The sequence below is a fragment of the Enoplosus armatus genome, chromosome 13 (genome assembly GCF_043641665.1).
Source record: "Enoplosus armatus isolate fEnoArm2 chromosome 13, fEnoArm2.hap1, whole genome shotgun sequence".
NCBI lineage: Eukaryota > Metazoa > Chordata > Actinopteri > Centrarchiformes > Enoplosidae > Enoplosus > Enoplosus armatus.
The window spans coordinates 23,298,829-23,326,693 of NC_092192.1; the positions used below are offsets into that span (position 1 = coordinate 23,298,829).

Here is a 27,865-nt window from a genome sequence, read left to right on the forward strand (position 1 = left end):
GCGTCAAACTTGCTTCTCTGATGCTGATGTCCTTCTTTGAGTTAGGCTACTGAATAAATAACAAAGGCAGAGTCGAAACATGTCAGCAATACTCAGTAATCGTCTACAACAAAATGAAAAAATCAAAATCTCTGATGTCCCTGTTTTTTTTTCCTTGCCCACCTTACGCTAAAATAGGTCTCACATACCTGTCTGCATGTTCTCTGTGATGTTCTACCTTCTACTGCTGCTGCCGTCTCTTTCTTATATCGTGCCCCCCCCCCCGCCCCTCGTGCTCTCTGTTCTCTAAACCACAGTCCAATTCTGTGACTCTGCCGAGTGCAGTGCTAACGTGGAGACAGGGAAACACCTCTCTCTCTCTCTCCCTCTCTCTCTCTCTTGTGGGGGCGGAGGCAAGTGGAAATGGACGCACCAGGCAGGATAACTGTTCTTAAACCAGCGCTTGTTTGCTTTATCAGTCTAGGATTTACTAGACAACCCCTTTCCCATTTTTCTTTTAATGTACATATCTGATCATGCATAAACAAGCTGTATCATAAACCGGGAGCTAGGAGAGTCAGGGAGGAAGTTCCTAGTTTTTCCGATAACATGGAGGCATTTCTTTTCAATTAACTAAACTTATCACTTATTAACTGGACTCAAAAGGCAAATCTGATGTCCCTGTAACTGACCATGAACATGATACAAGACAAACCCTGAAAGGAACTGTCCAAAGTCCGTTGCCAACTGCCGATGAAGACGCCATGAGACATATAACATCTGCTTTGGTTGCACGGCGGATCTTCTAGCACGCCAAAGTGTTGGCGGTAGTCTTCGGTTGACAATGAGTGAGGTATCCAGACTCATCGGCTTCGTGTTAAAGCATGCCATCTCCCCCTTGGGCTGTCTCACGTACAGTTTTTGTAGCTTTGTACCAAAGATGAAGGTCTATGTGTCGCTTCTCTGTCCTTAACCAATGTGACGAATCAGTGAAGAAACTTGATGCCCCCCATCAAACACCTATACTTTACGAATTTGCTTGCAAAGTTATGAAGCCCCTGCCCGCTCTTTCCTGCGTTTCTGAAGGCATTCGTTTGGAAATCCTACGCAGAGCATAACGTCACTTAGGTTGTGCTCTAGAAAAGGAAACATATTGCACATAAAACCGCTAAAAGCTCGCGTTTACCCCTGGTGGTATCCAGCCACGCATTCCGTAGAGTTTTGGATTCATTTGTTGTGGTTATGAGACATTCACTGCTGACATCTCTGCCACTACCCTAATACAATGGAGGTGAATGGGGTGTCATTTGGGGGTGGGGGGTTACAATGACAATGTACATTTGTGTCCTGGTTACTCTGGATAATCCAAAGACATCACTTTGGACAGTTTTGACTTTTATCTACCTTTCTTGGGAAACAGATCCCAATGAAAACTGTAATGAAACTTAATAATTCCTTTACAAAGCTGTTAGACTGAGCTGCAATAATAACCTCCTCAAAACACGACATCAAAAACACAGCATTTTCAAAAGGGGAACACGAAAGGACACTGTTTGAAGGGTCCCAACTTGGGAGCACAGGAAGTAAGGTGAAGTCAGGGGTCAGGGTTTTAAAAAAAGTGCACGTGCAGTTGAGGAGTGAGAGTCAAACAGGCTGGGGGAGGAGAGGATCGGGGCGTGCTTCAGGTGAGTGAAACGCTTAGTGAGGTGAGGAGTGAACAGGCTTGTCTGCGATCACATTCACTCAGTGACTCTGGCTTAGCCCGAGCCCTGGTGAATGATGCGAAAGCTTAGAGCAGCCACAGGTGCCAGCGGCACAAACCTGGTGCAGGAGAGTGGGCCCGTCGCGGTGAGCATAGAGCGAGTTCTGATGGGTAAGAAGAGAAAGCAGTTGTTAGTCTGAGAGGGGGTTTTGAGCCCAGTTAGTCAGCTGTATGATGTCCCCCTCAGATGGGGACCAGGCAGTGAGACGGGAGCGTTCAATGAAACCGATTTCCGAGTCGTCCCTAAACTAAGACGAAATGATGCAAGTCAAATAGCTTCTCTGATGATGATCTTTGCCACACTACTCAAGAGTCTCCTGTGAGATGTGAGCTGATGCAAATTGTACAGACTGGCTTTGCTCCGAGATCTTTCTAAAACATGTTTGAGAAGCCGAAGCTATCTATCACCAAGATCAGCCTTTGGAGGCAGTCGCTGCCAACAGTTTTGGCTCAGGTCTGACTGGTGTTCTAAGCATAAATCAAGGAACGCATAAAGGAACCTGGACTCGGCAGATTAGTATCTCAGATAAAATAAACTTGATGTGGATTCAAATGCCCGCCACAGCTCTTGGTATAAGGGTCTGAACAGTTTGTGAGTTTGGCACCTCTTGAGACATTGAAGAGGTCTCTGACCCTGAGTCACTATCTCCACGGCCCTCGAGTAGATACAGCTGCTGTTGACCCTAATCCGAGGAGGCATGTCACCAGTCAAAGCTGTCTGGTCCACTACATGTTAACTTACAGAAGGTTAAGGCAGACAGTCTTTGGTAGATTTTAATTAGCATGAACATGCCCCGCATGGGTTATTACAATTTACATGCTGACGCTACAGGACAAAGAAACCACAAACCAGTTTAAGACAAACCGAATGTTTTCTTGTGAGTAAGAAAACTTCAAATGATTCGACATGTCTTGTCCCTGGGCTTTGAAAAGACCAAGGAGTGCAAAGTTCCAACAAAGACTACATTACTAATTGTCATTACACTGTACAACTTCTGAATCACTAATCGGCTCCGCTATTGTCTCAGTAAAAACTGATCCCCATTGTCACCCATTCAACAAACCAGAGGAAATGCTTCAGCACACATTTTGATTGATTTTTCACCAAGTTGTGCATGGATGCTTTGACTGAGGGAGCTCTTATTCTGAAGGAGACATCTTGGACAGAAGAAGCTCAGTTAGTTCGTTAAGTGTCCGTATAAGAGTCTATTCAGTGCCAGAATCCTCAAAGTCAAAGCGTTGCAGTCATGTGTGGTGTGACGAGGGGACAAAAAGCAACTTTTGGATTTGAAAATGTCGAACCAAAGACAAAATGAGAAGTGGCCTTGCATCACGGACCAGTTTCAGCCGTCAGTCGGGACAATTGCTTTGGCGTGAAGACCTTTCTTGCTCCGAGTTGAACCCCCGCAGGCAGAATGTTTCTGTGCAAGTGTGCGAGGGGCAATTATTCTTGTAGGCTCTTGTATCATTTGTCTTTTGTCCAATGTACCGTGGACGGGTTTCAAACTAATACAGTGCAGTCAATTTTTGGAATCAAAAAGTGACTATTTTGCTTTCAATTCTTCTGACACAGTCGGTGAAAAGAGAACTCTGGGGGATTCTTTTGTTGTGACAACAGAGCATTAATACTTGAAGGTTGTTTGGTAGTGATGTGTGAATAAAGCTAGCAAATGGAACATAAGGTGAGCCATCCCATGGCCTGATTATAACCACATCAAAGTGTCGTCCTGTGTAAGCGGGACGTTGACGCCGCAGGGTTCCCCCCCCCGTGCTTGTGCAGCCGTTTGTTTGTGCTGACTCACCTTCTGGCCTGTACTGGGCGACGATGGTGACCACCTGTCCGGCTCCTTTCAGCGCTGCCGCCGCTTGCTCGTGTGTGGCTCCTCGCAGATCAATGCCATTTACCTGTTTCGACAACAACAAGGAAAGTTCACAGGATATTTGTGTTGGTGGCATTTCTGTTTCATTGGATACAGTACAATGACCCGCACCACAACAAATACATGGTCTGACCAAATGTCCAGGTTGAGGCGCAATGAATGGAGGTTGAGAACACTTTCACAGAGGCATCTTGAGAGGATGATTTTCACTAAACTTTAACTTAACTTAACATGCAGATCTCTCTCTCTCACTGTTTATCTAATATTTTTTTGCATATTTCAAAAAATATGCTCGATACGCCTTCAAGACTTTGTGGAGCTTCGTTGAGCTAGGGCAACTGAACAGCTGCAACGGACCACAGAGCCCCAGTTGTGAGCGCCAAAAAAAAAGAGCCACGCTGGATGTGAACGTATTGTAGTGTGTGTAGAGATAGGAGTAGTATGATCGGGGAGAGACACGGGAGGTTATTGTTAGACTTCAAAACCAGGCCACCGTTGGAATACCAACCGCCGGCTTTCATCAAGGTAGACGGAGGTGCTGATTGGACGCAAATTAACTGCCAGACAGCGTTGATTTACCAATCTGCAGGCTGTACAACGCCGTAACGCTGCAATGAAATGAGACAGTGTAATCTGCCGCACAGTGTGCCGTTAGCGTGGGAGGCAAACTGTTACAATTAACTATAATGAGGCAGAACAATCACTTCCTCCCAGCTACTGCCCACTGTGTGCTCTGTCCATCATCTCAGTAAGTCATCATACATACTTTCATTTTTTTGTTATTTGTTATACAGCACTCGTAAATACTGCGACTCAACAACACAGCGTGTGTTTTTTTTTTGAAAGCCGCTGCTTTAATGGCAGCAGATGCTGACGATGTCAAGGGGGTTTTTTTGTATGATGCTCAGAGACGCTCCAATCGAAGCTTAAAATTAATGAATGAGAACACCTACTACTGAGTAAAACATCAGAAAGACTATACTACACTTAAATCAGTCCTTCGAATATTGTCTGGATTTTTAGAAGGTTGTGATGTTGCACTTTATTTGAACATTTTGCCCAGATGAGGTCAAATATCACCACATGACTCGACGGTTTATATCGTCTTCCGATCTCGATGATCACACTGCTCTGAAGTATAGTGTGCAGGTGCAATAATGCCAAGAGTGGAATTTCACCTGAAGAAATACTTTAGCATTAGGCATGGCACGATGACGTAATTTTGGGCACTCTGACCTTCGCGCCAGAGACACTACGGCGACCATAAATCCAGCTTTACGGTGGATGTTAGAGCTGCAGCCAGCGCCCGCCCATGGGTCTAAATCCCTTTTGGTGTCCTTGTTCTGGTGCCCCTCCTGTTTCCTGGTTGGTGACTTGATGAACCTTATTGGAGCGGTACCCGGTCCGGAGCTCCAATCCGGGGATACAGGGAGGTTACAAAAGCCTGGTCAGCTCGACATTTTGGCGTGGCTGGGATTCGTATTGGACAGCTCGCAAACATGCTTTGTTTCATTTGATGGTACATCGTTGTGGTGCATTTATGAGAGTTCTGAGGTATTCGTCAGCTACCTGGGGACTGGGCCAAGTATATTAGTGACGACTACTGATACACGTGCACAGGAATTCCTTTGTTTAGATTCACTAGGAGAAGGGGTGCTGTTGAGACTGTTTGGTGGTTTTCGTTATGTGACGTTAGGTTGTGAGGTTTTATTTCCATTTCTAGTTTCTTCTTTTGTAGCTTGCCTCACGCATTCTTTGTTGTCAGTTCCAAGTTCCTTGTGAATAAATAACTTTATTTTACCAAATACATTTTATGTTGCTTCCCTTACCCATAGTGAGCTGGGTTGTAACAGTGGAGGAGGTGTGACTGCTAATCCGAACTGTCAGGGGTCTGTTTGTGAGGAAGTCTAATGTCCTGTTTCAGAGGGTAGTGCTCAAGCCCAGAGTGCTAAGTTTGCCAATCAGTTTCAGCATTCAGCACAAACAGCATTCTGATGTAGGTGTTGCTATTTTAAAGACGTGTGAGGGTCCAGGCTGGCTGGGGTGTTGTTTTTGATGTGCTCGAGAACCCAGTTTGTCAAAGCACTTCATCAGAATGGGGGTAAGCAGTCATTCAGACTAGACACTGCAGACTTTTTAGGGACGGCTGGCCTGTTAAATTATTAAGTGAATTGTACTAAACCAACAACCGCACCTGTATGTTTGGACTATAGGGTGATAAAGGCTTAAACCCAAGCAAAAGAACTATATTACTACAGTGTGTACTATATTACTATATACTTTTTACCCACCCCACCTAAAGACACAGATATCTACTTCAGCTTTACGTTAAATTAAGGTTTATATGTTTATTTTAGATTTTAAGATTTTGGTGGGGTGATGGTCCGATACGGGTCACCCTTTGGGGGCCCCGGTCTCCTGAATGGTCGGTCATTCTGGTTAATCAAACCACGTTCTAACAATCTCTCATGTAGGTCAACATCGAAAAGGGGGTGAGGTCAGAAAGTGACTGGTTTCTGACGGAATGCCCCCTGTAGTGATGTTCATATCCTAATGGGATGAGAATGTCTCAAATGAATGGGGACACCCAGGAACATAGTGCAACTTCTGGAGCTGAGAACGGCACCATTTAACATGACCAGCGCAAAATAAAGTTACTAGCAAATTACCACAGACAGACACCCTACACCTCTCTGTCGTAATATTGGAAAAAAAATGCTGCAGGGATAGGAAAAAAAAAAGACTAGGTTGTTAGTGGTTGGCCCTGAAAATGAATCTAGGCCAGTAGGACTATTACACTCTCTATTAATATGCTGGGAACACACAGGTTTAAACAAGAGTCGACCATTTTAAAAGTAGATCTGTACGTGCCGTGAGGGAACCTTGATGAAACCCTGCTGCCCAGCCTTTGTTCAATTAGCTTTGGTCTTTTTGTGGTCACTTCCAGATAGAAAGATGTTTCATCGTGTAACAGATTGTTTACATGTGTGTGTGTGTGTGTGTGAGCAGCTTGTATTTTGAAATATTAAAAAGGCTACTACAATCATTTTCAATCACTCATTTTCGACCACACGTTTCTATCACATGAGACAAAACCCCAAATCCAGATGGCGATGTGTCAATTTTTCCACAAGCTCTCTCGTTTTTGAATGGGTGTGTGTCTACATCTGCAGAACTAGGCTGAGGTGGCTCTTCTGCACTCACCGATAAGATCTGGTCGCCTCTCCGCAGCTCTCCGCTCAGGTCAGCGGGCCCCCCTGCCAGGATGAAGGAGACGAAGATGCCCTCGCCGTCTTCGCCGCCCACGATGTTGAAGCCCAGGCCCGTGGAGCCCTTGTGGAGCACGACCTTCCTGGGTTCCCTGTACAGACAGTTCAGGTAGTACATGAGCTCGGGGGAGTCTGCGTTTTTTAGCATCTTCGGCTCGGACTAGAGGAGGCGGACAACGAATGGCACGGTGCGCCGACAGAAGCCTCAGTGATGCTTTGCTCAGGCAACGGACCTCAAAAGGCTGCTGGAGCTCCACAGGGGGATGGTGCTCTACTTAGGATCACTTGTCCCCGATTCAGTTCTGACGGAAAAGGAACCTCGTCACATGCTTACACACAGACTGGCTCGCTTTCCCTCACTGTCTCTCTCTCAGCAATGCACACACAGTAGGATACGTGCATGGGATGTGTACAAACATACACTAAAAGGACACTAGCTCCATATAGGGTTGTAGTAGCATTTGGGGTATCAGGGTTTATGTAGACATACTTTCGGCCACAGACTCCCATTTTAAGAAAAACTGGTTCAAGGCACTCCATGTATAAACATTTCTTTTTGTTTAACACTGAATTAGTGCCTACAGTGTACACGAAGAGACAATGGCAGGCGTGAAACCTACTGTATGATATGAGGGGCCGTACAAGCCTTAAATCACACATACATTGTTCTTTCAGATGCCTATATTTCTCACATAGCATGATGACAGCAGTCATTGCTCTATACTGTCAAACAGGAACAATATCTAGCAAACTAAACACTGAACAACTATTCCTTTCACATCAAACTAACTAGTCCCCCTTCAAGAGGACGACCAAGCACAGGAATGTCATCATGAACGTCAGCAGCACGCTGCCATCTGCTGGTGAATGTGTAAACTACAGGAGCATGAAGAAGGAAGGCCACATCCATTGGGCACTGTGGGCCATTTTAATTCTAATTTTCTCTTCTTTTTTTTTTAAATCAATGAATTTGTTTTTACAGGAGGTACCAAGTTCTGTGCAGTCCGATGCTTAACTGTAACATATCTTGTACTTAGAGATAGCACCCACCCGATGAATTCTAACCTTGAACACAGGCAAAATAAAGTAGTCTAACAACGGGCTAATTTGCGGACACTCAGGCATTTCTAATGGATCACAGACACCCTGACTGCAATATTCCCTCCCCGCCATTTTCAACCATTTCTGCAACCCTGCGAGTTTTATGACAAAAACAAAAAAAAGGTCTTCTGATCACACAGCAATGCGGTTTTGATGCCCTACAGAATGAACTGACATTTTGTCTAAACAGAAATAAATGAATAAGAGTTAAAAAAGAGCGGAAGAGACGCAATGTGGAGAGAATTGCTTCCATGCGTATCTAGCAATACCGAGTGCAATGTCTGAATAAACCCTATCATAGTCTCGTTCATTGGAAAACGATTCCCTGACTGTTGTCTGTCACATGAGACACTTAATCAACCCCCTATGGTACTGTAAATGTGTGATTAATCATGGGACATGAATAATAAGTTAACTACAACAACTTAATCTTTCATAGTCTGATGAAGCCTAAGATGTACATCTAAAAAGGTACAGAGATGGGATGAGGTTAAAGCGAGATAGTGATTTTTTTTTTTGCATGGAATTGTACAATTGAAACAAGATGAAGGTATTATCTTGGATTAAATCAGTAATTCTCTGTCTTATAAGGAAGAGCTCAGGCCAACAAGCACCTTGTTCTTGTTTCTTGACAGAGGATTGGTTCCTCGAATTGGTGAGACCAACCCTCGCAATACACTACATATCTACACATTTGCATGATTTGTAAAACTACAGCATGTCAGATATTAGCAGATTGATCTTTGATAACATGTGTAGACCCAAAATATACAATATTCTGTTGCGTAAAATAATCAGAATCAAATCAAACCAGAACAGAGTATGTCAGCTCTACATTTCTAAAGGGATGGATTATCCTGCATTTTTTTTTAATTTAACGCTGCAGTTGGTTTTAAGCTCAGCTAGGCTTTTCTGCTCGGCTGCCGAATGACTCAATCTCAAAGCTGTCAAAACAGGCTTCCTTATTTCACAACCCTTCAGCGCACCTTTGGTCGCCTGCAGTCCCAGACATGTAATTTACTGTATATTGGATTGGTCACAGGAAAAAAAAAAGAAAAAAAAAGCACTTACAACTCATTTTTACTCTCATTCACTTGAGACTGAAATGAATCTGTGAGGGAACTGTGCTACCATGGTAACAAGCAAAAACCGGTAAATGTTATCAGCTGAACAAAGTTGGTTTAAAGGGTAAAGTTAAACAGTAAAAAGTAGAGCGATAAGAAAATGTGCCAAGTTATGTGTTGTAAAAACAGCATATATATATAAACACAGAGGGGTGGCATGTGGTTAGGGTTAGGCACCGGTAGGAGGTTAAAGGTCAAGCTTTAAAGAATTACCTTGGCAGCATGCAACAGCCTCTGACTAAACCAATCCATGACTTTCCATCTCCATTTGGGGCGCTTCCCATTTGGCTAACACGGCCTCTGCCTCCCTCACTCACGTTCTCCTCTCTCCCCAGTTAAAATCTGTTCATTACTTAAAGAACAGAACAGACACGAGGGAGCAATAAAAATCAGCTATAAATGCACGAAATGGAATCTATAAACTGCCTGTGGAAGGCAGCGGGTACAGCGAGGAAGCAGGATTCATCAGTATCGATCGTGCAGCGGGGTAGGACAAATATTTGGACCTTGTTTTTCCTGAACCAGCCAAGATGCACTCGTTACAGTAAGAAAGTAAAAAGAAAACAAAAGCTTTTTGGTAAAAAAAAAAAAAAAAGCAAAGCTGCAAAAAACACTTTTATAATTCATTGATGATTTACATCGTTCACACATCTTGTGATTTATATTTCATGAATAAACATGAATAATGTTGGAGCTGCTGTTGTTCCTGTTTCTACGGGTAGTTTGCCTCGTCTACAGTACAGAGCGTTGCAGGGATGACGTATTTTTGTTGGCCAACCCGGACGTTCCCTGGTTCCCTCGACAAAAAGCCAATGGGATTGTGGATCTTTGCAGAAAATAAGCTCTGTGGCAAAACAAAAGTTTATGATACTTACACGTTTTTGTTCAGCGAGATAATCTTCACTAACGAACACCATTTTTATGATTCTTGAAGCGTAAATGGAATCGCCAGAAGTAAAAAGCTAATGCTAGGCTATAAACAAACTACACCACGGTCGCATTACTTCAACGTCACCACCGCTAGGCTTCACTTTTAAGAGAATATAGATAGATATAGAAGGATACACCTGTGCTTCCTCGCTCCTCGCCTCCTTTGAGACACATTTAAGGGATTGGAACCTCGATCCGCCATTTTTCAGGACGCAGAGGAAGCAGAATTATCTGAATGGAAAGCACCGAATGGTTGCTTACCCGCATACCATCACTTCTTTCAAGTATATGACCTTCTTTCGATATGAAGGCGATTGCCGACGTCGTTTGGCCACAGGCATGGCACAGCGGCTGAACATGAAAGGTAATGGTGCTTGTTCCAGTGACTTTGTACACGCTCATCTTTTGTGACTGACAACCGAGTCACTCTGTGGCGTGAGCCTGAAAGTAAAAGATCTGAGTACTTCTTCCGCCACTGGATAAAACTGGCAATGTGATGGTGGTAGATAAGGCGAGAGAGAGAAAGAGGAGGGAAGAAAGGCATGCTGGCTTGACAAAACAACACCACAGCGTGGTTGCGGTGGGGCTCAAAAGGAAGGAGCAAGCAACTGAATGCATGAGAGAAAACCAGGTGGTGGAAAGGACGATATGGTGACATGGCATGCCATTTATACGGTTCGATGGGACACAGAGAGGCGGTGATAGTGGTGGTGGAAAGTACCTGGTGATGTCCGTGTCAGGGTACAGGCTTAAGTGATAGTTTGGGAGGGGGGTGGAGTGGAGGAGGCTTTTGTCGCACTCCACTGGGGAATAGTGTCGGGGGGAGGGTGCTTTGTCACATAGTTTGTTCACAGTGCTGTAAACTGGCTCAGGAGGCCTACAGTGGAGTGAGAGACAAGAGCAGAGAGGTTAGTGTCCAGAGACAGAGGCGGGGGGGGGGGGGGGGGGGGTCTGGGATAAACAAAGACGATGGAGGCACACGGGTGGAAGACAGGAGGAATAATGGAAATAAAGCAGTGTGAGATAAGGTAGAGAGAGCAGGTGGAAGGACATATGGAAGGTATATGGTGTAAATGGTGGATGGTTCTTGCTGCTCAAAACCCAAAAGTCAGAGAGTTGGCATGCGTTACATCTTAAAAAGAAAAGGCATAATCAAGAAGATATTATGGCTAAGAGCTCTTAAAATCATGTGCTTTGTTAGATTAAGGGAATTTTTGTCCGGAGGGACACTGAGCCGTAGTTCAAGATTAAACAACATATTTGATAACCCTTTAGCTACCGTTAGCATTCAACCACTTCCTAGCTATGTTTGATAGTGTTAGACGATGCTATAGGGAAGGCGTGAATTAATCCAGAAATATCAACGCACATCTTGGACACATCTATTTAAGCCAGAAATTAAAACGCACTGGATGTAAATCAAGCTCGCAATGTAACGTTAACTGTCGCCCAACCTCTGTGACACGACATCAAGACAGTTAACGTTACATTGCAAGTTTGATTAAATCCACTACACTATGCTAAATGTTAGTGAGGAAGTGGTTGAATGCTAACGTTAGCTGTTGCCAAGCGGCAGCTAATGGGTCATCAAATATGTTGTTCTACCTTAAATATGCATATGAATATGGCCTATAGTCATAGATATAGTATCTTGGTTTGACAGGGAGATTTATCTTTATTTGATAATATATATGGATATTTTTAGTTACCTGTGAACTGACTCAGTAATGTCAGTTGCACAGCAATACGCATCTAAAGCTAGCTAACATTAGCCACCATAAGCCAGTGGTCCCATCAGACTAAGCAAGACTGTAGCAGCAAAAATGAGAGTGTGTTGGATTGCTTATCAATTCAACTCTTTTATTTGTAAGAGGAGCGTGTAAGCATGCATGATAACTTTCTAAAAACAAGTCATTCATATATCTTTTAGGCAATAGAAAGGTTATCTCTGAGGAGAAAGGTTTAGGCAGAAACATTCAACAGCGGGATTTCGTCATAACATTTCGTCAGGCATCCAAAACTAAAATGAAAAAAGGGGGCCGCATGCTTGAAGACGTTTAATGATGCCCAGCGATTCCTTGCGACAAACACAAAAACCACGTGTTGATGTACATGCGTCCATGCAGCAGGTTGACCGAGAGCGCGCTAGATTTCTCACCTCAACTGGAAGTGCTGGGAATCAAACCTGTGACCCTCCCCGTCGTCTAGCGAGGGATTTCTGATGGGATGGAAAAAGTCAACTTTTGATAACCGGTCTTTTATCATAAAACGCTGGCATATTTGCTGTTAACATGGCACACAGCTGATTTTTTTTTTTTTTGTAATATACATTACGACACTGATCAAAAGAAACACTTGGGGGGGGGGGGGGGGGGGGATGCCACACAGAACAGAATGACACCGAAAACAGAAAAGAAAAAAGCCATGTCCTTGAAAAGCAGCTGAAGTAAATGTCCATGTCAGGGATACATAAAGTCACCGACAACATCATCACGAGGCATCAGAGTGTGTCAGCTCATACGCGGTGTGTCTGCAGACACACTGCAAATGCACGTCATTGGCTAAAACAGTCATGCTGTGTGTGCATGTCTGCTGTTCGTGGCCTGATGTGGGATTCAAGTGGGTCAACTGGAGCATGGAATACAGTATGTGGGTTTGGAATGGAGGAATTTATTTACAATGTGTGTGTGTGTGTGTGTGTGTGTGTAGTCTGTTGATAGTAGTCATACTATCGCAGTCAAGATTAGAGTAGCTGGATATACTGTAGGTCTTGCCCACACACACACACACACACACACACACACACATACACAGTGTCGCATGGACTAGACTTGTGATGTCACTGTTTGGCCTGCCCTGAGCACACTGCTGCACCACCACCTACACACTCCTCTCTTCCTCATCCTCCTCTTGTTTCCTCTTTCTGTGTGTGTGTGACCAACTGTTGTGTGTTTGCATCCTGTTCAAGCATGCTTCACCAAGCAACCCTGTCCCTTCTGGCCTGAGTGTGGCTGGAGAAGGAAACGTACACCTTAAAGCTATCTGGCGTCATCGTATATCACACACACTACAGTCCGTCTTGACAGTTAAGCATCTCATGAAATAGATGGCGCTAAAATAAAGAGCCAAACAGAGTTTGGGTGGGCTCACCCTCCACTGCATCTGGTGACATGAATTGCCCCTAAGGCAAGGGTGTTTCGCTAATCCTATTTCAACATGGAAGTGCTTTCAAAGAGCAGTGAGAAGTGTGAGCGTGGATGTCTTACCAAACAAAATGAGGTCACCTCATCCGCTTGCAGAAAGCAATGACAAGAGACTGAGGAGGGTTGACGTTTGAGGCACGTCAGAGGTCAGAGGTGTAAATGATATCTTATATTTAACGGGAGCAAGCGGTCACAAAACGCACCTAGAACCAAATCCTTACCAGCGGTTATTCTACCTTGATTCCTCTGATTCTGCATCTGTATGCCGAGCCTCGATAATGACCCACTGGTGAGACGCGCCAGCCAGAGAGGTCGGAGCAGTTGCAGCTTCGTTCCTCTTGCTGAATCATTCATACTGCAACGAGCTTGAGCAGAGGCAGCCAGTCAGTCCAGATCAGACCGAAAAAACGCAGTGACCTTGGAAAGGACCTGTAGGTGTAAACCAAGGTCTGAGCGGCCGGAACAAGTAAACCAAGGTCTGAGTTTGCCGGAACAAGTAAACCAAGGTCTGAGTGGCAGGAACAACTAAACCAAGGTAAACCAAGGTCTGAGTGGCCGGAACAAGTAAACCAAGGTCTGAGTGGCTGGAACAACTATGGGATCACTCTGCTAATAAAGCAGAAGTCGTTCCCCCCTCCTCCCTCGCTTATTAGTATTCAAACGTCTGACATTTACAATCAAAATTAGGAGAAACGAAGCTACTGGAGACGTGAGGATCCACTTGGCTTCGAAGCATTCACACTGCTGTCGTTGGTGCAACTTGTGTGTGTAGAACGCAGTGGACCACAGTGACACTTCAGGTCAGCAAGGTAATCTCAAAGGCTATTAGGGATGCACCTTGGCCAAGAGCAAATAGTAAACCTCTTAACTCCAAAGAGAATGGAGGACTAATCCTTCACTCGACAAAGCTTAACACGGGGAGGCCCTTCAGTTATCCTCTGAAATGAGCTTTTGTTATCACTCTGCTGCAATATTCCTCCATTTTGCAAATGGAATATGACAACACAACATAATATTCCACAGCGCAGAGCAACGACCTAATCTAACAGAGAAGCATTAAGGAGTGTACGTACTCATTTGTTCACTGTGATATCCACCACTTTTCCTAGTTGTGCTGCTTAAAAATCTGCTTTAATCTGTCAATTCCTCAAATGCCCTGACACATAACCAGTAAATAGACCAGCTGAGGCTGCCGCTCAGACCAAACCCCCTGTCTGACAAGTAGCAGGGGGGAACATCCACCTCCAGGCACCATTTGCTGAGCAGAAAGACGAAAGCTTTACTCTCAGATTCGGACTTGATAGGAAATTTGGCCTGTTTGGTCCTCGAGCCTCACGGCAGCTTACTTTGGGGGCTTCTGAGGTGGGGAGCTGCTAATGTTTGGCTGTGACTCAGTCCAGTAAGACATCTTAAGCTTTCTTTTGTTTGGACTGGGAGCAGCTGCCAGAGAGGACCGACTGAAAATACATAAGGAAGGGGGGGGGGGGGGGGGGGCACACATATGCGCACACTAAACTTTTGGGTATGCCCAACTCCATCGCTTTCCTGCACGGATTCATAAAAAAAAAAAAAAGCTGTTGTAGTGGTGTAGCCTATTAGCATATCTTTACAGACGTGACATAGGATATGTCATACCAGCTCCCGGGCAGACTCACTAAGTTCCAACAATACAGTGTGGCAGGAAGGAGTCCTAAAACCCGGAAATGAGTTCACATTTTTACACTTCTGGTTCCCTCGTCTGGGTTTTTTTGAATGGGTTTTTGGTTAGATGCCTGAAATAAGGTCTGTGGTTACACACAAGCTTAAGAGATTTCCACGTTTAGTTCTACGACATAAAATGCGTCAGTAGATACCCCCCCACTGGTGAATTTTGAAGCTTTTATGTGTCTTAAAAAAGGCAGTTGCTAACAAGCAGCTAAATGAGACTACAGAGGTTGTTGCGGACATAAACATAAACGTCTTCACGCTAAACGCGGAAAGTCATCTACTCACTAGTCTGCCTTCACAGCCTCGTTGTGTTTATACTCTATATCTGTCTGTCTATATATCTATATCTAGGTGGTGATGTTGAAGTAATGCAAGCATGGTGTAGTTCCTTTATAGCCGTTATAAACGTTAGCTTTTTTACTTCTGGCGATTCTATTTACGCTTCAAAAATCCCAAAAGTGGGGTTCATTAGTGAAGATTATCTTGTGTCATAAACTTTTGTTCGCCACAGAGCTTATTTTCTGGGTGGAAAAACCCCATTGGCTCTTTGTGGAGGGAACCAGGGGCGACGCTAACTTCCGGGTTTGCCTACAAAAATACGTCACACCCCTGCAACACTTGTTACGGTTGTCATTGTGCAAATGTATTTCACTGCGATGGCACCGCTGCTGGACCTGAGGCAACCCTCCCTTCAGCAACATCACTTCCACTGACGACCAACATTCCAAACAACAGCACCAACAACAACTCCAAAACATGACATGCGCACAATGGCCCTGTTGCGTTTAATTACAAAGCAATTACTTGATGCTCCAATGGTTTCCAGGCATGCGTCACAATAACACTAAACAAAAAAAGTGACATTCAGCCGCAAACACAACACACTACAACAGGAAGACAGGACGACAGCAGACCAGTGGTTTTCAAATTGCTGTTTTTGAGGGCCCCTCTGTAGATATTTGTTTCAGAAAATGTCATTGCAGATCCTGATCGGGGCTCAAGGGACCCACCTTTATCGTGCCAGAACTTTTTTTTAAATTGTTTTTTTAGGCTACCTTTGAAAAACACTGCACACAGACTGGGAGTGGCTCCAAACACCAACACAGATCAGTCGGGACAAGGGGCGGGGGTGGGGGCAAAGTCTCTACCTGTTGTTCTAGTAGTCTGGTAGGAAGGGAGGTAATTACCGTAAGAAGGAAAAACCATCCAACCTGTTTATATCCTCTTCCCCCAGTAAGTGCCTAGGAAGGGGGGAATAACTTCCGGGGGAGATGGGGAGGACACCGGACTTGTACTCCAGAGTGCCACTGTTGACGGGGGAAGAGATATGATTTTCCATGGCTGGAGAGAAAGCTGTGGAGGAAGAGGGAGATGGAGAGTAAAAAGCAGGCTGGCAGCTGCATATACAGACACACTAGCCGCCAGGAGAGTGTTCCCCGCACACACACAGCCCTACTGTACAGCTTCAAAAAAGGGGTGCCCCTATGTGCAACGTGACAGTAAAGGCATAATTTAGCTGAAGTTAGAGGGTGAATAATGTCGGAATTTTACATGTTCACAGGGGAGCCCAGAGGGTCTTTAACGTAACATTTACTGTATTGTTCAGTCTCAGTTTTTAAAAAAAAAATTTAGTAGCAACAGGCAGCTGCTTTTAGCGGAAAAGAGCTCTGATAAACCCAGTTAGAGAGCTGAAGAGCCAGACATTTTCTCGATCAAACCAGGGCTCAGAAAGACGGAGTGAATATTGGACTTACTTCCGTCAGGTGGACAGAAACACAACCTCAAATGAACGCTAATGTCGCTCCGTTTCTGCTGGACAATATAAGGGATTCGCAGTCACGCTATCAGATACGCACACAAAATCTCACGTGTAATAACCAGCAGGCGACACATGAACACACGCAGGCATATTTTACATTTACTGAACAGTCAAATGAAAAGAGGTGAGGACTTACAGTGTGTGATATCAGGAGGCCCATAGGGATCTGATAGGTAGACATTGGTGGGCTTTCCCACCTTTAGGTAGACCACGTCTGACGTGTTCTTCAGGATGGCCACAGCCTCCTCGTGAGACACTTCCTCCAGACTGTAGTTGTTCACCTGTCACAGACACAGACACAGTCCTCGTTTGTTCAATCAGGCTTTGGGTTTTTTTTTTCTTCCCCCCCCCCGCCTCGTGTTTTTCTTACCGCTCGGCTCAGATTAGTCCGGTGCGCTCGCGGCCTCCGGGAGACTAGATTAGGGCAGATGGCGTTCGGGTGAGAACGCGGCGGTACAGGGGGAGGTAACTGAATTAGACGCTGGTTAAGCAAGGTGGGGGGGGTGCCCTCGTGTAGAGGAAGCTCGCTGTTACGCCACTGTCCCTGCTTTCAAAAGTGCGCGCCAGGGACTCATTTCACCGCTTAAATCATTTTCGACTGAAGGCGCAGGGAGAAGGCTGTCAGCTGCCTGATTAATGCACTGCTGGTAGTGTACACAGCGTAACCTGATTCAGGGAATCGCCATTAATCTCTTGGATACCTGTCAATCTAATAATGGCCGTTGAATTAACATGAAGAAAAAAAGAAAAAGAAGCCACACAGATTCAGGAGTGTGATGTCATGGGGCTACAAGAGTCTGACTACTTACTGCGTGAGATTATCATCTGTCATGCACTTTTGTAAAAATATCATATTTAAAGCAGTACATCATGTAAAAGGTAATAGAATAGGCACCTTTGTAGGGTGTATATAAAGACATCTGGGACTGTATTTGAATTATAGAAAACCTTTATTCTAATAGTGGAAATGGAAACGACATGCCTCTAGCTGTCCCTGAATATGCGAGGGATAATGTTCGGGTTCAGTCATATTGTCTTTTTTTGTCCTTTATTTAGCTACATATTATGAAAATATCGTGATTGTTTTGAACATATTTATTTGATTTAGTTATGTTTTTACCTTTGCTAAGTGACCTGAAACAACTGTGCAATGGCACAGCATGTTTAATCCAAGTCCAATTCAATTGTTACCTGACTAGCGAGTGGTTTCTGTCTTTAGGTTATCCATCTGTGTCCAACGAGGTTCACCGAAGGTGTGCTGTGTTTTCATATCCGTCAGCAACTCTTCAAAAAAAAAAAAAAAAAAATGGAACTCACTCGTGCACTCACCATTAACAACCTGTCTCCAACATGCAGCCGGCCATCCTTCTGCGCGGCCCCGCCGTCAATGATCTTGGTGACGTATATGCTGTTGTCGCCGGGGATGTGCTGGTTTCCGACTCCGCCCGCGATACTGAAACCAAGCCCTGTGTGTGTGTGCACGTGTAAAAAGTAGCTGGTTAGTTTCTGGGTTGTGTGTGTGTGTGTGTGTGTGTGTGTGTGTGTCCGAGCCCACCTTTTGGTCCTTTTATGAGTTTGATCTCGATGATGGTCTCCAGCATGGGCCTGCGGCGCCGCACGTACAGGCGGACAATAGAGCCCGCGACCTTCAGGGCCTCGACTGCCTTACTGTGAGAAACCTCCGACACGTCGGCATCGTTCACCCGCAGGATGCAGTCGTTTACTCTGGGAGAGGAGCAGCGATGAGAATTATGGGTAGTTTATTAAGCCGTGGAAATTGGCTCCACCGTGACAACATTGAAATGCATAAACAACGTGTCCGAACACGAGTTTTAGATCGCAGGCAATGTTATGTTGCATATTATACACCCTTATGCATATGTATGTCAGTGATGTGTGTGACAGAGAGACAGAGTCGGTTCGCCTGCGAGCGTGTGTGTGTGTGTGTGTGTGCATGTGAGCGAGCCCACAAGTGTGTAAAAATCAAGAGTCAGTGAGCGGCTCCGTTTTTTCTTTCTTTCTTTTTTTTTCTTCTTTGAATTCCCCTGAGGTGTCGACCAAAACATCCATGCCCTGGCACTCAAGGACACAACTCTCCTGGGGGTACTCATGGGGACCAGCTGGGACCCAGCAAACACACAAACACACACCAAATCCCATGCACACATACATATATTCATACATACATACACTTCCACCAGTGGGAAGCTGAGCGAAAAAATGTCTCACATAAAAAAAAATATTTTTATTCTGTTTCAAGGATACAGATTAATTAATAATTAATGTATAATTCAGACAGTACCAATACGTTAAGGTAGTACACCTACAGTAAGTCGTTATTTGGAGCTTTGTGGTTGTCTAAACTGAGATGAATAAATGTAAATGGTCAACTTGAAATGTATAGAAATCTTTCGGAGATAAAATGGCGGGGTGTTTGTGGGTTTTAGCCCTGACAGCATCCACGCTTCTTAACAGCCACCATGAGAAACACTTCAAACGCTCCGGGCGATCCCTTAAGCTGAGCTAGTGCGCTCAGCGCTCTGCTACAGCGTCCCAGAGTTGTTCTGGCTTCTATAACATTTCTATAACCAAATCCCTATCGGGACTCCTTCCTCGCAGAGATCCGTAGCGATGCATTAGCCTCGCCGCCCACCTTGGAAGCGGGCGGCCATCAATTGGGCTGAGAGTGATTTATGCCCGGGCCTGCTTCCGCTCGAGACCTGACGCTGTTGCACGCATTTACGCTCCTCTCCAGCGTCTGTGATCTGACAGTAATGGTCCAGAGCTGCGGAATTGGACGAAGAACAGGGACTGGCCTGTCACCAAAACCAGCATTATCCATCACTGCTGCTCTAAAAATACAAGAGAGAATACAAGACCTAATGCCTAGTCATTACTGAACTCATTAAAGGTATTACATCTGCACTGATCCATTCTGCTAGTGCACTGCTAAACGTGGGAAAACGTTCACAGGCGGCTGCACTGACTGGGGTCCAGTGTGGGACACAGATGACATCCCAGTGTCTCATGACAGACCATTCAGAGAGCATGTGAGCAGCTGAAAGTGCTAAACGTACAGACCAGGCGGGGGACAGGCATCGCACACCGAAATGTGACTTATTAGCCAAGTCAAGACTTGGATTTAACTGGAAAGAAAAAGGGACAAAGACTCTTGAGAATAAACAGAAGTTCCATTTGTGTAATACCCGATTAGGTGCTGAATATGCATATTACTGGACAGTTCGGGATCCACAGATTTTAGGCCTCCTAAATTACGTGTTTAGTTTTCATGTTTTATTGTCTCCTCTCGTTTCAAGAGGCAAGTAACAAAATAAAACAGGGAACATAATTTAGCAAGCGCTGTATGATGTGTTTTCTATGGAAGCTTTCTGAGGGGAGATTATTAGTGCAGGAGTGGAGGAGTAAACAGTCCCCAGTGACTAATGAGAGACATTATCTTCTTTTATAGTGTTTTTTTTTTTGAGACATCTCTTATTAAAAACCTTGGTGTGAGTGGTGCAAGTGCAAGTGACCGACCTCAGGCGCCCGTCCTCTGCCGCAGCTCCCCCAGGGATGATCTTGGTGATGAAGATGCCGGGGTCGTCGCCGATGTGCGGATTATCGGTCCCCCCGGCGATGCTGAAGCCCAACCCCGAGTTACCCTGCAACCAGCCACGGGAAAAAGCAGTCGGTGACGACAGGGACGCTGCGGGAGGAACTTATTCTCTATGCGGCGTTCCTGCACGCCGACGCATCAGCTGCGTGTTTGGGACACAGTCTGAGGACTGGACTGTCTTCAGCAGAGCTGAGACAACCCGACTCCTGCTGCTGTTTATAATTTCAGTGGAGAGAAAACAAGCCAATTGTTTGCTACTGTTATATTGGAGCTAACGTTAATGCTAACACAGGCGTCCCAGGTTTTTCGCCACCATCGCCATGAAATGAGCTCAAGTACCCCTTCATTGAAACTGATTTTTAAAAGTAAATGTAGAACCTCGATTCCGCGGCTCTTTCCCTTTCCACATGTTGACATTTCAATTCCGTTGAAAAGCACGAGTAGCAAATTTCTGTAAAAGCCAACGAAATATCGATGCATTAACTTAACAGTTTATGGAGTCGCTGCTCTCGGTGTGATTATAAAGGGGTCAGAGGTGTTAAGCCTTCAATTTGCCATTGCAAAAATGGCTCTGGCCCCCCATGCTGTAAGTCCAGGTCACAGCCTGTACTTATAAAAGGCAAGTGGGGGTCCAGCGTCGTGTCTTTGTCGGCTCTGCGAAAATAAAATTCCCCTGGATGCCCGCTCACAAAAATGAGAGTCAAGCTTTGATTAAGTTGTTGGCTGATAGCAGCTTCACTTGATTACAATACCCACTGGGGGTGGGGGTGAGGCCCAGATTGGTTTTGGCCACCGTCTGACGGCTGATGGTAAATATATGGAAGTCCTGGAGTATGGACGGAGGCTGACCACTACAGACGGGGAGGTATTAGACTTTATGACTATGTATATGTTCAATTAAGGTTTCAGGATCATGGGAAATTCTTTCATGATCTTCTGCACATACGACAGGCTCCGTTAGGTCAGGAGGTATGCATGTATACAGCTGAATTCCTGTCATTTCTTTGATACGGTGGTCCGAGCACATAAAAGGCCTCGCTGGTCCCACACAAATTCACACCGGGGAGAATGGAAAGCATCCATTTCAGGTAGTGGCTCGTGATATATTGGGGGGGGGGGGTATTGGGGATCCGAGATACTCACCCGCTCCAGAGTGATTTCCTCAAACTCGTATTCAATTTCTGTGCCGTTGACCTGAGGAGACAGAAAACACACTGAGCCAAGACATCCCCCTCCATTTTCAGCCCTTAGAAACATGGCTTTAGAACCATCACACTGGACTGTCAAAAGTGTTCATCTGTAACATAATAGGCCCCATCTTGAGGCAAACTTCGGGGTGATGGTTAATCAGCATTTCTGCAACACTGAGGATTCGCTACAGAGGAGCCAGCCTCATCCTGTGTCTCGCTGCGATGACTAATTAGCAGCGAGCAGCTTCCGCTGTGATGCATTTACACAGGAATAGCGCATATGCGGGTGGCTGCATATCATTTTTCCCCGGCCCCAGCATCATTTCCTGATGTTCTTATCGGAACTTCATGTGATTGTAGAAAGGAAATGGAAGACCTGGGGTCTGATTGGGACTCCTCAGTTTATGGACAAAGCTCTGAAACTGAATTAAAAGTCAATAACGTTGTCCGGGCAAGGGAAGAGCAGTCATTTAACTCTTACTTTTATTTACTACCTCTTGGAGCCCAGAGCTCTGTTTGAGTAGCATGTGTTATGTATTCTGCACCAAGGCTTCGTTTATTTGTTTTGTGAAACCCTGTGTAAAGCGCTAGAGGTGAAAGTGCCTGCGCCGGTCTTTTATTCATGACAAACATCAATAATTCAGCGCTGTGGCCTCATTTGTTTTTACAGAGATAAGTTGCCGTAGCCGTCCAAAATGCACTAATACGCCACACATGCCTGTCTTGCCTCAAACTCGGCAGTAGAGCGGAGAGGATGAGACCGATTCTTTCTTTTAACGTGACCCTACTTTCATCCGCTGGAGGTGTTGATCTTCTACTGAAAAAAAAAAGACACAAAAATTGGAACTCACGTAAGGAACTGACTCCAAAGTGTCTGTGTTGACGATTATCGGGGCAGGGCTGGCCTGTAAGAGAGACAAGAGAGGAGGGGGGGGGTTAGGTTTTAGTGAGAGAGACAGACACAGAGAGAGAGAGAGAGAGAGAGAGAGATGCCTGGGCCCACCACTGTCCTACTTTCCGTAAATGTATCCAGGGGACAAGCTTGTGGATCTCTGTATCATCAACAATTTAACAGACTTCCATTTGCTGGATGGCCCCAGAAAACACTCCCCTCTCATAGACAGCACTCTGATACAGTTATTATAGCTGAATGGGTCTAACAAGAGAGGGGGGGGGAGGGGCGAGAACGCGGGGAGTAAGCGAGCAGATGTAGTAGGTTTCGCGCCGTGCAGATATGCAATTCTGACACCTCACTGATCGCCAAGACAGTGTGACCGCGGGATTCATGATTCGCACTGCTCACATTTTAACGACACCCAATGGTAAGACAGCCAAAGCAGTTCAAGGCGCCTGACCTCCAGTCAGGTAATAATAATAATAATAATAATAATAACGCTGCTCACAAATTGTGCGGTATGAAATGTCACGCAAAATAAGCGGCCTCCTGATGGCCTGTCGGAAATGAGCAGATGGTTAAAGGCAGGACCCTTGAGAGAGGAAGTGTTTGATGGGAGTAGTGGCCGAGCATCCGATTGAAGGTCCTGGATAGTAGAAAGTGAGTTCCGCGTCTTGTTTGATCATAAAGCAGCTCTGGGTGCTGTATAAATACTGCGAAAGCATCAAAGCGCTCAGTCCGCCGAGAAATGAAACACAGCCCGTATTCAGACACTGCGCCTCTTAAAACGAGCCGTCGGGAATTCCGTAAGGTTGCAATGTCACTGCACTCAGCCACAACCCCCCCCCCCCCCCCCAGCAGGTCATCTGATTCAGGCACTGGTGAACTGAGGGGCCACATAAAGGGCCAGTAGTTTTCAACTGTGAATCATGCAAAGCTACTCTAGTGGGCGCCCAGAATAAAAATATATGAGCAGCTGGAAATTAGCATAATATGGGACTACGGGAAGAGCAGTTCTGTTTGCAGTGCGCAAACAACGGGCCTGGCGTATGTATGAGACTCGCTTCAGAGGACGACGCCCAAGGAGATTCCTTTGAAATCCCTCCTTTGATTGCGATTAGGACTCAAACAAACGAAGGGCAATGAGAAAAGAAAGGGGCTGATCATTCTCCTGTGACCAATTAAGGCAAAAATGAATGTAATGCATGTCAAATAGTGTAGCATAAAGACGAGAGCACCACTATAACTGAAGAATAGTGGTTGAATTTTGCAACTAATCCCGTCCCAAATCCGTTATCGTGAGCTGGAAGGGATTATCACACTGTGTGCAGTTTCTACACACACACACACACACACACACACACACACACACACACACACTCAGATTCGTCATCACATCAGTCCAGTGACAGCACGTCATCAGCAAGAGATTGTCAACGTCTGCATTAATAATGAATTGTTGCGCTTTGGTAACACTCATTTTAGACATTTCTGTCCATGTATTTTTCTTGTTGTAATTGCTCTTATGCGTAAAGGTGTGGGTGAAAGTGTGTGTGTGTGTGTGTGTGCGCTTGATTTGAGAGGATATTTTTATTTCGCGGGAGGCCGACATATGGCCTTGCACTGGTATGGTTCCTTCTATGGCTTTTTACATGACCTTTTGTGCTCTATTCACCCCTGTATGCGCCTCAGACCAAATGAGTTTCTTCATTTGGAAAATAAAGTTACTTTTCACTGATTTGAAACAGAAGAAGGACTGAGTAGATCAACAAGACTGTCAGCTGATCTACGAGCAGCGCTGCCCAGACGCACCTCGGTAAAAGAAGAGCGCCTGACCATAAAAGATGTAGAGACGAAACCAAAATAACCCCCCCGGAAGGGCAATAAATAAACCAACCCACGAGGAAGAAGCAGGACCCAGAGGCCGCTCCGTCGAGGCCGAGCCAAGCTGGAACGTCACAATGATTGCTTGGACGGCGGAAGACTTTGCAAGAATTAGCCACGCGCTCCAAAGTTTAATTACCGCACGTCATCGTCACTTCCAAGTCAAATGAATAATGCAGTTTGCCCACCGCTAAAATACTCACCATCAGCGTGTTGTCACGCTCGGTCTGATTCTGCTATCCGAGTGAGTGCGAATCAATGAATCAGTGTTTTTTTAATTATTATTTTTTGCAGATTAGTGAATACAAATTAGATCCAGACCAGACCTCTGAGATATTTTACCCGCTTTTTGGTGGACGTGAAGGGAGACAGAGTGAACTCGCGTGTCTTTAAACGTCCCTCTGTGATCTTTTTACCTCCCGCCCCCCTTTGTTTCAGGTCTTCTGCCACCCGAGTCGACTCCCCTACTCTATTCTCCAACAAACACACTCATCATGGTGAAATTAAGAGAGGAAATCCCATTACGGAATTGAATCCCATTGAGATTTCAGCATGTATTTAATGCAGTACTTGTACCCACCTTGTACATTTGGTTATAGACTCGACATGCCGGCACAGTGACCTGTACCGCAGTGAGCAAGAGTGGCCTTTTAATGTCCTACAGCATGGCTGCCGAGAGGAAATCCTAAGCTGAATTCACCCCTTTGCATTATGATTCCCTTCAGTACTTCTAATACCACATAGCATGGATGCCACTGCCACTACGAATCCACATGTATGCACACACAAACCTCTGCCCCCCCCGCCCCAAGAGAGGTAATGGCCACTCAACTGTGCAACACAAATGGCATACTTAACTGCACTAATTTCTCTTCATGCTCCCTAACATCGCCACGTGATCGACCGCCTCCGACAAACGCATCAAAAGCCAGTGGTCCAGGAGTGTGCACGTGTGTGTGTGTGTTCAGAGGCTTTCACGGAGCTATAAAGTCAACTAAACGGTAATATCGCCGTCTAATAATGCCGAACTAGCAATTAAGAGTTCTGCCGGCGCAAAAAAAAAAAAAAAAAATTATAAAAAAGATACACCCACAGTTCAATGCTGTAGTCAAACTACAGGCTGAATGCAGAGTGCTGTATTAATTGGGGCAGCTCTCCGATGGTTTCAGGCCAGATGCCCTCCTACGTGGCCCGTTTCTCATGCACATCATTCAGCTAAACACTCGACTAAAGCATGTGAGCTGCTCTCTAATTGAAACCCATTGAGCGCAAGTTGCTGCGCATTTTTGTCTTTCCCTTATGAACGTTCACTCTGATATTGCTGCTTGTATTTCTTTGGTCCAGTCTCAATAATTCAGCGGCACCTCTATGTACGGTATAGCGGCTCATGAAAAACAGGGGGGAGCGCATCAATAATTCACAAGCATCGCATGTAAAAATAGTCAACAACGCGAGAGTGAGAGGCTTCAGGAGTGGAGTCAAGAGTATGGGGGGAAGGAAAATGGGAGGACGAAATGGGACGCATGAGTGAGGGAACCCAAGATTGCGAATGAGGCTATGCTCGAACCGGGAGGTCACCTGTCCGCACTTCTGTCCGGCAGAGATAATGCTGATGGATTCAGCTGGGTCTAATTGGAAACAGCAAATCATCATTCGGCTCCTCCGGTGTGTCAAAGGAACACAGAGGGAAAATAACGAAGGACGAGTATTTTTAAGACAAACGTGACCAGCTTGAGTCAAATTTGGCTTTTTTCCATTAAAAAAAAAAAAAAAGCCTTTACAGTTCATCACTGCTACTATAGGCTTCTCCCTTCATCTCCTCCTGTGCTCGTAGGGTGTCCCAGCTTATTATACCCCTTCGGCTCCCCATATTTCATATTTCAGGCAGTGCAATAGCTGGAGAGCAGGTACCACATGTCCGAGAGGTCCCTGCCAATGGCAATGTGACACCTTGACTTTGATTTTCAGGTCGTTGCTGCTTATGTTAACATTGAGTGTCAACATACTCGCCGACATTAGCATATAGCAGCTATGTCTGTATCAGGTCATATATTAGCCGATAAATAACAAAGAAATTGTATTACAGAAGATATGCTTGAGGTGGTTTAGACATTTTTACACTTCCTGTTCCCTCGTCTCGAAGTTGATGGGGTTTTTTTTTAATGGGTTTTTGGTTAGATGGCTGAAATAAGGTCTGCGGTTACACACAAGCTAGACTACAGAGGTCGCCAGGGACATTAAGCGTCTTCATGCCGAACACGGAAAGTCATCTACTCACTAGTCCGCCTTTACAGCAGCGTCGTGTTTACACTCTATGTCTATCTGTCTATATATCGATATCTCTCTATACTCTATACTAAGCTTAGTGGTGGTGACGTTAGCTTTTTGCTTCTGGCGATTCCATTTACGCTTAAAAAAAAATCATAAAAGTGGTGTTCATTAGTGAAGATTATCTCGCTGAACAAAACATGTCAGTGTCATAAATGTATTGAATGTATGGAAAAATCCCACTGGCTTTTAGTTGAGGGAACCAGGGCGATGCTAACTTCCGGGTTTGCCTACAAAAATACGTCACACCCCTGCAAAACTCCATTGCTCTACATAGTGTGTCCACCAGACGCGTCCATGTGAATGTATTAATCTGTTTCTTATTCAGTAAGATTGTTTATTTCCTGACATATTTCAAGAAGATAGCCTGGTCAGTGGTAGTCCATTGAGCCGATCATGAAATGGCCACTGGCAAAAACATCCCAGAATAGCGGCCGAATTTCCCCCTTTCCACACCCACGTTTCTCTCGGCACTTGAGAATCCGGCATCTGCGCCTCCTCAACAAATAACTCCGCTCTGGCAATCAGATGCAGATCACCAGCTTGGTTCACTGCTCCGATTTCTGATGAGATGAACCCGAGGCTGAGATCCCCCATCGACCCAGTCACCCTTGAAATCAATTTCATCAGTGCTATCAAATTTTCCTGATTTCTTTTTTTTTTTTTTTTTTCCCCTTCTCTCAACTGGGTGTGTGTCATAAACAAAAACAACTAAAATCATGAGTGCCAAGTGTTGGCAAAGGAGCAGGTCCACCGTTTGTCCTTGCGCTTTGATTTGTAGATGCTTTTCCTGTTCAGTAGTGCACTCTCTCCTGTTTGGCACACGGTGTGTGGTAGGGTTGCCAAGACTGTGCACATTGCAACTTTGAATATTGCAGGTTTTGTGACCGGTGCACCCGCGATTCAGTCCCTGACCTCTTTCAAAGCTTGACATATGTTGCCATCCACATTTGAAATGGCTGTTTTACTTCCTTTGGAAACACAACTTGTCAGACTTACAATTATATACTTAACTCCCTTGTCATGGGGAGTTTTTTTTTATGATTTCGTCCACACCCTTGATTTCTCTTGACTAAATGATCTTTCACAACAGCAAACCACAGTTCGGTCACAGATCAGGTGAAGCAATTTTGACGCACGACTCGAATGGCGACGCAGATGCGAGTAACAAAAACACC

At 45.2% G+C, this 27,865-nt stretch overlaps 1 protein-coding gene across 2 annotated transcripts in view; it reads right to left on the bottom strand.

Annotated features, from left to right (window-relative positions):
- Positions 1-27,865, bottom strand: part of dlg2 (discs, large homolog 2 (Drosophila)) — a 133,417-nt gene that overhangs the window by 12,171 nt on the left and 93,381 nt on the right. The window contains exons 7-18 of one of the 2 annotated variants that reach the window (XM_070917314.1): positions 22,432-22,485; positions 21,534-21,584; positions 20,312-20,436; positions 18,330-18,499; positions 18,104-18,240; positions 16,911-17,055; positions 16,143-16,308; positions 12,204-12,263; positions 10,767-10,922; positions 6,826-6,982; positions 3,544-3,646; positions 1,801-1,845 (exon numbers count right to left, since the gene is read on the bottom strand). In XM_070917314.1, coding sequence (XP_070773415.1) covers positions 1,801-1,845; positions 3,544-3,646; positions 6,826-6,982; positions 10,767-10,922; positions 12,204-12,263; positions 16,143-16,308; positions 16,911-17,055; positions 18,104-18,240; positions 18,330-18,499; positions 20,312-20,436; positions 21,534-21,584; positions 22,432-22,485 — 1,369 coding nt within the window. Of the gene's footprint in view, positions 1-1,800; positions 1,846-3,543; positions 3,647-6,825; positions 6,983-10,766; positions 10,923-12,203; positions 12,264-16,142; positions 16,309-16,910; positions 17,056-18,103; positions 18,241-18,329; positions 18,500-20,311; positions 20,437-21,533; positions 21,585-22,431; positions 22,521-27,865 lie in introns of both variants that reach the window. The other variant, XM_070917315.1, reaches the window with a different exon arrangement.